This window comes from Perna viridis, chromosome 4 (assembly GCF_037379345.1).
Source record: "Perna viridis isolate PV_CMFRI_1.1 ecotype Kerala chromosome 4, ASM3737934v1, whole genome shotgun sequence".
NCBI classification, from domain to species: Eukaryota; Metazoa; Mollusca; class Bivalvia; order Mytilida; family Mytilidae; genus Perna; species Perna viridis.
Window position 1 is genome coordinate 2,313,331 of NC_142448.1, and position 12,084 is coordinate 2,325,414.

At 34.4% G+C, this 12,084-nt stretch overlaps 1 protein-coding gene across 4 annotated transcripts in view; it reads left to right on the forward strand.

Moving 5' to 3' along the window:
- The window catches only part of LOC148618431 (regulatory-associated protein of mTOR-like), a 52,275-nt gene that overhangs the window by 11,563 nt on the left and 28,628 nt on the right, over positions 1 to 12,084 (forward strand). Inside the window, exons 12-18 of one of the 4 annotated variants that reach the window (XM_088577346.1) lie at positions 787 to 897; positions 2,604 to 2,678; positions 3,798 to 3,863; positions 4,265 to 4,363; positions 4,582 to 4,815; positions 5,856 to 6,015; positions 9,143 to 9,205. In XM_088577346.1, coding sequence (XP_088433472.1) covers positions 787 to 897; positions 2,604 to 2,678; positions 3,798 to 3,863; positions 4,265 to 4,363; positions 4,582 to 4,815; positions 5,856 to 6,015; positions 9,143 to 9,205 — 808 coding nt within the window. The remainder of the gene's footprint in view (positions 1 to 786; positions 898 to 2,603; positions 2,679 to 3,797; positions 3,864 to 4,264; positions 4,364 to 4,581; positions 4,816 to 5,855; positions 6,016 to 9,142; positions 9,206 to 12,084) is intronic. The other 3 variants (XM_088577347.1, XM_088577348.1, XM_088577349.1) reach the window with 3 other exon arrangements.

The window sequence follows — 12,084 nt, forward strand, 5'->3', positions numbered from 1 at the left end:
GGGCATATTGTTTTACCCCTGTCCATCCGTCCGTAATTCTGTCCGTCCCATAAGTTTTCCGCACTTTTTTTGAAAATCCTTGAAGATATTGAACTGATTTTTTGTATGTGAGTCTTTCATGATTAGTTACAGATCGAGTTAAAGTTTTGTTCCACTATGCTGAGTTTTACTAAAATTATGGGCCCTGGACTTAAAAAATTCCATGGAAATTACAGTTTTCCGCACTTTTTTTGTAAACCCTTGAAGATATTGAAATGATTTTTTGTATGTGAGTCTGTCATGATTAGTTACAGAATGAGTTAAAGTTTCGTTCAGCTACGCTGAGTTTTACCAAAAATATGGGCTCTGGACTTTAAAAATTTCATGGAAATGACAGTTTTCTGCACTTTTTTTGTAAACATTTGAAAATATTGAACTGCTTTTTGGTATGTGAGTCTGTCTTGATTAGTTACAAATCGAGTATAAGTTTCATTCTTCTACGCAGAGTTTTACCAAAATAATGGGCCCTGCACTTTAAAAATTGAATTGAAATAATAGTTTTTCACTTTAGTTTTGTAAATGCTTGAAGATATTTGACTGGTTTTTGGTATATGAGTCTGTCATGAGTTCCAGTTTAAGTTTTGTTCAGCTATGCTGAGTTTTACTCGAAACCACATGCGGGGGCATCATTTGTGTCTCACAGACACAATAACACATCTGACAAAGTGCTTTTTACAATTGTGAGTTATGATATAGCTGTATGAAGGTTAAATGCGGGGCATCAATTTATTTATTTTTTTTTTGTAGGCTCTGTCAGTTGGTATCTTCCCTTATGTATTGAAGTTGTTGCAGAGTTCAGCCAGGGAGTTAAGGCCATTACTTGTGTTTATTTGGGCCAAAATTCTATCAGTTGATAGTGTGAGTACTAGAACAGTTCATTGCAATTACTTAATTTAGACCTATCACATGTCTTCTAGCTTAATGACAGTACAATTTTATGAAAGCAAACATATTCACTTTTCTTAACAAATACAGATTTTTGTATGTCAGTTGGCATTAAAATTCAATTCCAGTGAACTTTTTACTTTAATATCACAATAGACACTGTGGAAAAAAATGACTGAAACTGATGATTTGTCAGACCATGACCCTATTCTCAGTGTGGAAAACAGTCCTAGGCAACAGGTCTAATTAGGGAGAGTGAGGTATGCTAAGTGAACAGTATCTCACAAATATCTTGTTCTGAATTAGTTAAAATACAATTGAATCATGGAATTCCAAGGATAATCAGAGAGATTTCAAATCATTTTCCTGTCAGAGATTGATGTTATTGTTAAAAAATTTGTACTTCCTTATAAAGTTCTTTAGCCATTGAATATATTATATTTTAGTTCAATCAGTACACATCTGGTTTTGGTTTGCAGACAGTAAAATAATTATTTATTTGATTTTCAAACCTAAAGGGTTCAGACTTTTTCCATTTTAAATTAATCAAAATTCATTTGTCTCTCTGATTCTGCCAACATCCAAACATTCTCAATTCAAACCATGCCATGTTAAATTTAAGTACTTTTATCATTTATGTTTCGTACTGATTATTTGATATTTGTTAATGTTATATGTTTTATATACTGTAAACATGTGAATATTTGTGGTGTACTAATTTTTGCGATTTTTGGGTTGGACAGAAAACAGATTGAATTTTTAATACCATAAAACGCTGATCATTTTTTGAAACCATCAAAATGTCAATTAACAGAATTTGTATAGACTAGCAACTGCAAAAATGAATGTGTTTACCACATTACCAGGAATTACCCATAATGACAATGTATAATGATAGGACTTGTTGTCCAAGCCATCATACCACATTACCTAGAATTACCCATAATTACAATGTATAGTGATAGGACTTGTTGTCCAAGCCATCATACCACATTACCTACAATTACCCATAATGACAATGTATAATGATAGGACTTGTTGTCCAAGCCATCATACCACATTACCTAGAATTACCCATAATGACAGTGTATAGTGATAGGACTTGTTGTCCAAGCCATCATACCACATTACCTAGAATTACCCATAATGACAATGTATAATGATAGGACTTGTTGTCCAAGCCATCATACCACATTACCTAGAATTACCCATAATTACAATGTATAGTGATAGGACTTGTTGTCCAAGCCATCATACCACATTACCTACAATTACCCATAATGACAATGTATAATGATAGGACTTGTTGTCCAAGCCATCATACCACATTACCTAGAATTACCCATAATGACAATGTATAATGATAGGACTTGTTGTCCAAGCCATCATATTGGCTGAAATGTTGGAGTCAGTATCTGGTGATTATTACTGAAGGGATCACCACTGTAGTTAGAGTGTTTGAGAAATCGAAGATTATTAACATTGATTATAAAGGAGAAAAGGGTTTGTTTGTGAATCTCTACCCTTTCAATGTCATTAGTTGTCATTAGTTACCATTTTCCATTTTACAGTTTTGCAAAATGTATTTCATGTTTACTATTACTTTTTTTATGAAAATGCTAGGCAACTTCTTTCAAAACCTGAGTTACAGATTTCATTTATAGTTTAATGTTTTTCAGTCTTGCCAAGCCGATTTAGTAAAAGACAATGGACATAAATACTTCCTGTCTGTGTTATCAGATCCATATATGCCTGTAAGTTGAGAATAGTTATGTAAAAACTTCTTTTATTATATTAAAGGAAGTTGGAATTATATATATAAAAGAGAAAAAATTTACACACTAAATACAAGTTATCTTTAGCCCATCTGTAATATATGCTACAATTTATTATTATTTAAAATGTGAACAGTCTTGGACTAGATTGCATGCTTAGTAAAACTGTGTGTAATGAAATTTTTGTATGACCACATAAAATGGTATGGCACTGTCATCCAAGTTGTCTGAATCATCATCACTTGTAGACACTTGTTTTTCATGTGATAATTTGAATATTATTTAGTTGATCTTTGTAAAATTTTACAACAAGGTTCCAAACGACAAAAGAAAGGTTGGTATTGATTTTTGGGATATTGCTTTAACCATTCTTGAATCAGGGTCAAAATCAAGCAGTTCATAGAATTTAACTATATAACTCTGGTATTAAAAAGCAAATAAATATCTTTCATATTGTTTTCCAATATTCTATATCACAAAGGTCCTTCAAAAATTCAGGAATGAAGGGCAGAGAAGGGACTAGAAACATGCATTTTCCTGATTTCTGGATGATTACTCAAATTGGAGTGAATCTTTTTGGAATTGTGCCACAAGGTGACATACCACAAAAGAACAGTTGGAATTGATTTAAGGGGTTATAACTTGAACTGTTGAGGAATAAGTGGTGTCAAAAAAGAGCTAGAAGCAAACATTTTCATAATGACTTGACAACAACTTGAATATAAGTATATGGATCTTTTGGCAATTATACCCCAGTGTGCCATTTCTTAAAATGAAGCCTTGGATTCATTTCGGGGATTGTGACTTGAATCATTTAGACATCAGGGACCCAATAGGGTCCACTTTCATTCTGGTCATTCTGATTAAATTCTTATCCCGTGTCAAATATTTAATCACAATCAAAATTCACAGCTGTATTAAGCTTGAAGTGTGTGTACATACTTCTTACAACTGTTGAGGGTTTGACCTATGCAACCATATCAAGCTGTGTCCTGTGAAGTATTTTATTGTAATCATGGAATCCTAATTATAGACTTTTTATTTGACTTCATGAACATTGTGTCTATATAGTTACTGTATGATTCTAAATGTTTTCAGGCTGAGCACAGGACAATGGCAGCTTTTGTGTTGGCCATGATTGTTAATGACTACAGGCAAGGACAGGTAACTCTTGATTTATTTTTACAATATAAAATTAATTTCTTCTGTAGCTGTAATGAAATTTACTTGACTGTTGGCATTTTTGTTTGAAGATATGAAATGAACATTCGAAATCCGAAAAAAGAACAGTTTGTTGCTAAATGACGTAAAATTGTTGCACTATGATGTTATTACATTGAACTAATGCCACATTAATTTTCCTCATATTTATATATTTTACTATATTATGAAAATTTTTATGTTATTACAACAAAGTTGATATTTTTTAAGCCATATTCATAGCTTATTGTCCCTTCATCTTTGTACATGTAATACTAGAAGAAATTTTGTGCTGACATACTTATTTTTTTTTTACACTGTTGCTTTCATTCTTGATAACCACAAATGTAATACCTGATTTGCAGGAAGCTGCCTTACAGGGGAACCTGATATCAATATGTTTAGAGCAGCTCTCTGACCCAAATGCCTCTCTTAGAAAATGGTTGGCCCTGTGTCTTGGGAAGGTTAGTTTGATATTTAAAGTGATATGAACTCACAAAAAAAAACATATACATTTGGCAGAAACAAATAATTTAGCAATCAGCATAGCTAGGTTATTGATATAACTTATTTATAACTATTTGTCACATGTTTATCTGAACTACACTGTTTAATCTAGTCTCCTAAGATGTCAGAATTCTTCCATTAAGTTCAGTGGTTAATGAGATTTTGTTAATTGTAGGTATGGACCCAGTTTGATAATGCAAGGTGGTGTGGTGTAAGAGATATAGCCCATGAGAAGTTGTACAAGTTATTAGAGGATGATGTACCTGAGGTTAGAGCTGCTGCTGTGTATGCCCTTGGGACCTTTATAGCTTGTAACACAGAAAGAACAGATCATGCAAACAACATAGATCTCAGTGTTGGAATGACCTTTGCTAATGTCGCTCAAGATGGCAGTCCTCTAGTCAGAAAGGTAGGTTGGTGTGGCAGTCCTCTAGTCAGAAAGGTAGGTTGGTGTGTCAGTCCTCTAGTCAGAAAGGTAGGTTGGTGTGGCTGTCCTCTAGTCAGAAAGGTAGGTTGGTGTGGCTGTCCTCTAGTCAGAAAGGTAGGTTGGTGTGGCTGTCCTCTAGTCAGAAAAGTAGACTGGAGTGTCAGTCCTCTGGTCAAAAAGGTAGACTCTGGAATATCTCTCTTCTTGTCAGAATGGTAGGCTTGGATGTCAGCCCACTTGTCAGAAAGGTAGCTGGACTGTCTATCCACTTGTTAGAAAAGTGTCAGCCTTCTCAGCCAGGTATGTTAAGTATCAGAAAGCTAAACTAGAGTATCAGTCCATTTGTCAGAAAGGTAGGCTGGAGTGTCAGCCTTTTTGTCAGAAAGTAGGTTGGATGGTCTGTCTTCTCAGCATGGTAGGGAAAGTGGCAGTCTTCTACTTAGCAGGGTATGTTAAGTGTCAGTCCTCATCAGAAATGTACACAGGACTGTCAGTCCTCTAATGAGAAAGGTAGGTTGGTATGACAGTCCTCTAATCAGAAAGGTAGGCTGCTGCTGGACTGTCAGTCCTCTTGTCAGAAAGGAAGGTTTGTTTGACTGCCCTGTAGTCAAAATGTAGGCAGGAGTGTCAGTAATTTGTCAGTAGGTAGATTGGATTGTCAGTCGTCTTCCCAGCAGGGTAGGTAAAGTGGCAATCTTCTACCAGCAAGGTAGGATAAGTGGAAGTCCACTTGTCAGATAGGTAGATGAGAGTCATTTCTCTTGTGATTTGAGGTGATATTGCTAGGAGGACATGGCAGAATGACAGTCTCCTTTTGTTATGAAACAAAGTGGACTTTTCTTGGACAGTTGTCATTTTCTTTGCAAAAAAATAATTGTATTGTGTGCCATTTTCTGTGGTTGAGGGTAAAAAACCTGTTCCACATATTTTAAAAACATACCATATGTGTATTAAGCACAAAATTGCACAGAATACACCTCTACAAAAATTTATAGTACATGAATTGAATATTTTTGTTTTAGGAATTAGTAGTAGCTTTTTCTGCCTTGGTGACACAGTTTGAGAGTCAGTTTACTGCTGTAGCAGCTCAACAGTATGAAGATGAAAGGAAGAAAGATAAAGGAGCACCTGTTGTTACTGCAGAAACTGCTGGTGGGTGGAGTATAGTATCTGGCCAGTCTGGTAATTATCCCTTCACATATCCTCTGCTTGTCAATAGAAAATACTTCCAGATAATGTTTTTGTCAATTTTGTGGTTCATTAAAAAAAAAAATCAAGTGAATTATCTAATTTTTAGTAATTTTTATCTAATTTTTAGTAATTTTTATCATGAAAAATTGGATGATTTAGTAATAAATGTTTACATTAATTTAATGATAACCTGATTGAGGTATTGTGAGTCATTAATATTCAATATTAATGATGTTAACACTTTAATGGTTACAATCTGGAGATATTTTTTGATGATGCTTCTTAAGTTAATGGAATCTTTGAATAAGCATGTTATTGTTTTGACAAAGATTCTGCCATGAATTCTTTTTGAGGCACGCTTTAATTATAGTAACAAAACTATATATTCTAATTACATCATGATTCGTTTATTATTTGAACTTTCAACTAAAGGTGAAGGCTAACACAATAACATAATATACATCTAATTTTCATTACTTTATTTTCAGTCTACATTTCATATTCTTCGAAACAAAGTCATGCTACTAATATGTTATATATAAACTGAAAATTAGATTTACTTCATTGACTTATTTATACTATTAGTAAATGTATGGGTTATTAAATTATTTAACTTGTAAGCCAAAATGTAAAGAATATTCTTTTATTGACTGAAATTTAGTTGAGTGTATCATTTGTATTGAATGTTAAGCTGCACACACTAAATAGAACCTTAATACACCAGACCTTTAGATCAGGCGTAATAGTCATAGAACCTTAATCCACCAGACCTTTAGATCAGCCATAATAGACATAGAACCTTAATACACCAGACCTTTACATCAGCCGTAACAGTCATCGAACCTTAATCCACCAGACCTTTAGATCAGCCGTAATAGTCATCGAACCTTAATCCACCAGACCTTTAGATCAGCCGTAATAGTCATAGAACCTTAATCCACCAGACCTTTAGATCAGCCGTAATAGTCATAGAACCTTAATACACCAGACCTTTAGATCAGGCGTAATAGTCATAGAACCTTAATCCACCAGACCTTTAGATCAGCCATAATAGACATAGAACCTTAATACACCAGACCTTTACATCAGCCGTAACAGTCATCGAACCTTAATCCACCAGACCTTTAGATCAGCCGTAATAGTCATCGAACCTTAATCCACCAGACCTTTAGATCAGCCATAATAGTCATAGAACCTTAATCCACCAGACCTTTAGATCAGCCGTAATAGTCATAGAACCTTAATCCACCAGACCTTTAGATCAGGCGTAATAGTCATAGAACCTTAATCCACCAGACCTTTAGATCAGCCGTAATAGTCATAGAACCTTAATACACCAGACCTTTAGATCAGCCATAAAAGTCATAGAACCTTAATCCACCAGACCTTTAGATCAGCCATAATAGACATAGAACCTTAATACACCAGACCTTTACATCAGCCGTAACAGTCATCGAACCTTAATCCACCAGACCTTTAGATCAGCCGTAACAGTCATCGAACCTTAATCCACCAGACCTTTAGATCAGCCATAACAGTCATAGAACCTTAATCCACCAGACCTTTAGATCAGCCGTAACAGTCATAGAACCTTAATCCACCAGACCTCTAGATCAGCCGTAACAGTCATAGAACCTTAATCCACCAGACCTCTAGATCAGCCGTAACAGTCATAGAACCTTAATCCACCAGACCTTTAGATCAGGCGTAACAGTCATAGAACCTTAATCCACCAGACCTTTAGATCAGGCGTAACAGTCATAGAACCTTAATCCACCAGACCTTTAGATCAGCCGTAATAGACATAGAACCTTAATCCACCAGACCTTTAGATCAGCCGTAATAGTCATCGAACCTTAATCCACCAGACCTTTAGATCAGCCGTAATAGTCATAGAACCTTAATCCACCAGACCTATAGATCAGCCGTAATAGACATAGAACCTTAATCCACCAGACCTATAGATCAGCCGTAATAGACATAGAACCTTAATCCACCAGACCTTTAGATCAGGCGTAATAGACATAGAACCTTAATCCACCAGACCTTTAGATCAGGCGTAATAGACATAGAACCTTAATCCACCAGACCTTTAGATCAGGCGTAATAGACATAGAACCTTAATACACCAGACCTTTAGATCAGCCGTAATAGTCATTGAACCTTAATCCACCAGACCTGTAGATCAGCCCAGACCTTTAGATCAGCCATAATAGTCATAGAACCTTAATCCACCAGACCTTTAGATCAGCCGTAATAGTCATAGAACCTTAATACACCAGACCTTTAGATCAGCCGTAATAGTCATAGAACCTTAATACACCAGACCTTTAGATCAGCCGTAATAGTCATAGAACCTTAATCCACCAGACCTTTAGATCAGCCGTAATAGTCATAGAACCTTAATCCACCAGACCTTTAGATCAGCCGTAATAGTCATAGAACCTTAATACACCAGACCTTTAGATCAGCCGTAATAGACATCGAACCTTAATACACCAGACCTGTAGATCAGGCGTAATAGTCATAGAACCTTAATCCACCACACCTTTAGATCAGCCGTAATAGTCATAGAACCTTAATCCACCAGACCTTTAGATCAGCCGTAATAGTCATAGAACCTTAATACACCAGACCTTTAGATCAGCCGTAATAGTCATAGAACCTTAATACACCAGACCTTTAGATCAGCCGTAATAGTCATAGAACCTTAATCCACCAGACCTTTAGATCAGCCGTAATAGTCATAGAACCTTAATCCACCAGACCTTTAGATCAGCCGTAATAGTCATAGAACCTTAATACACCAGACCTTTAGATCAGCCGTAATAGACATCGAACCTTAATCCACCAGACCTGTAGATCAGGCGTAATAGTCATAGAACCTTAATCCACCAGACCTTTAGATCAGCCATAATATATAATACTATGTTGTTTATGTATTTCCCTCCCCAGGTTACCAGTAAGTTTTTGATATCATAATTATTTTGGATCTAGTTATAAGAGGCCTGACTATGTTTACATTGTCTGCTCAGCTGTTCTGAGTTTCTGTTGGCATTTTATTTTTTACCTGAAAGAGAAGTTGTATATATTTACAGCATTAATGATTTAATTTCAGAAAACTTTAGTGGTATGAAAAAGAGTAGCTCTCGGAGCAGTTTTAAAGGTTTAATCCACTCATGTAAGCCTACCACATATATATTTTTTGGTTTTTGGCTCTTGTATGTTTTCTAACTGTCTATACATGTATAAATGATGTTCTAACTTGCCTATTGTATATATGAATATTAATTTACCTTAAGTATGCTAGCTTTCCCATATGAATTTAGCTTGTAAAATATTGTAAGTTTGTGCTATATTGAAAAAATTCTAAAAAGGTCTATACTTATGTGGCTTGGTAATACTTTTGATTTGATAAGCTTGTTTAGTTCAAATTAGTATAAACACTATACAAACAAACTTTGATGTGTAAAACTTGGATGAGTAACTCAGATGAGACGAAATCTTGGATAAATGGAACTGATTTGACAGTCCTGGCAATAATTGCCTGACTCCAATACAAATTTGCCTCTGATGAATCAAAATCTCAGATAACTCGAGGTCATCAGTCAGTCCCCTAGATAGTCTTCAAGGTTAATTAACTCAGATATCTTGAAGTGCACTAATTAGTAGGAAAACTGATTACTTCATTACAAATGATGACCAAAGTTTGTTTTTACAACATTACATGGCTTATATAATTTCTTGTTGACACCTTTATGTCTGATTTGTGTATTTGATTAATACAAAAAAGTTCGTGTAATAAAAAGAAACGAATTTGAATAATCACACTTCAGATTTTATCGGATATTTTGATAATGAAAAAAAAAATGGTGGTAAATTTTCTTTGTTTGAATGATTTCCAGTCATTTAATAACGTGCAGAACAGATAATAATAATTGATGTATTTTTATGACTACGTTCGTTTTGCTAGTAAATCTGAAATTTAATTGTGGTAATGTAGTGCACATGTTTTGACGTTGCTCTCGATATTGAGTTATTCAAAGCAAACCATAATGTGAAAATGACATTATTGATGTAGAAAAAAAAATTAAATAAGAATTTTCCTAAAACATTCGATGTTGTGCAGAAGTTATAATATATTTAAAATGGAGCACAAAAATTTTCTTTCGAAAAAATGAAACAGACACCATGAAGTACCCTGATAAAGTGAAGAACATGTATGTACAAGCAATACAACATGTGTGAGTTATTAAAAAAGCAGAAACAATCACTGACCAATACATTTCCGGATGACTCCAACCTCAGTTAACTCAAATATTTTTGCCTGGTCCCTTTGACTTAACAAGATTTGACTGTAGTTAGGATTCTGCTATTATCCTACCATATGTTAAGAAGTTCATTATCTTTGTCCAGGTTTCTGTCAAATTATGTGTGTGTTTTAATTACTTCGTCAAAAGAGTTCATCTCGCTTATTGTGGTTTCTCTTACATTCAAATAACTTTATCATTTTTACATCATAAAAAAAGAGCTACCTCTTATTCATATTTAATTACTGTTCATCATTTTTGTCTCACCTGTGATGAATGTTGGAAATGATGAGACTGAGGAATCGTGTTTCCTTAGTCCATGTTATGATTTGCATTTTAAGTTCTCTGATTTTGTCAGTTTGATATGTACCACTAATAGGCGAGTACCGAACAAGGGATTTCAAGGTTTTTAATGCACCTACCTAACACACATGGCTATATTATATATCTTTGGAAAGGTCTTTAATCTTACATAAAAATGGGAAGTCACATTTTTTTCTAAAACTGCAAAAACTGCAAAAAATGAGTATTTCAAAATCATATAACATTTAAATAAAAACGTGGTTTAAAAATAAACCATATTTTAAAATTATATCAAAATTGTTTTTTAATCAATTTAAATCTTGGCTTTATTCATTTTTAAACTTACCTTCTAGAAATTCTTTAGAATTAGGGAAAAAACACATTATTTTTTAAAAAACAAAATTTTTTTAGGTTTCCATATTAAACGACAGGCATTTTTTTTCTTGCCTTATAAACATAAAAAACTCATGTTTTCGTCACAAGAACATATCTATCTATTTTTGTAAACCCAAGATCATGGTTGATTCGCAATGCTTTAAGAAGAGGCTAATTATTAATGCCTATTCCTAAAAGGTTACTTTTATTGCTTTTTGATGATTTTAATTTTGATGATTGCACAATGTGAGAGAACGGCCCATAAAACTATCAAATGTTGTATGCAGCATGCCAAAACACTTAGGTATTTCGAGAGATTCTTGTTACCTAATACAACCTCAAAAAGAGCAGCTCGGCTATATGTCTTACACAGAAGTATGAAACTTCGTACGGCACAGTTGGGTTGTTTTCCTGAAAGAATTTGGTAAATTTGACTGCATATAAATCTGTATCTACCAACAGATATCAAAGACTTGCATTTCCCAATTTTTTCCTAATGATGAATTAAAACACGGCAGAGTATAAAACCTACCAAACCGCAGAATGTGTAACTGAAAATAGACGCTCAAGTATGCACAGAAAATGGTCAACATGCCAGCTCACACATATCAGCACACCACTGATATTGTATTTCTGGTAGTTGAACACAGTACACAAAAGAATTTGCTGTCTATAAAATGTAGGTAATTTACATGGTAGCTCTACACTAGTACGTGGTAAATTTCTAAAGAAGTACCAAGTAAGGAGAGGTTTTGGAATAGGAAACATATCAAAAGGCCTAGTTGTTCTGAACAGTATCAGCTCTATGCTTTAGTTGCACCAATATAAAGCAGTGAAACTTTTTCGCCTACTGGTTGGGCTTTTATTCGACAACTGGTGATTCTCTGATAGCGTTGCCAAGTATTTAATTTTTATTGCAGCTTACCTCCTCACAAACATGAAATGCGACACCAACTATTGAGTAAAAAGAATCCTTTCCATCTACTGTTTCAGCATTCATGTCAATGCATTCGGACAAACCTTAACTTATTCCTATATGTACAAAAGGAATTCCAATAAATGTTCCTTTTTC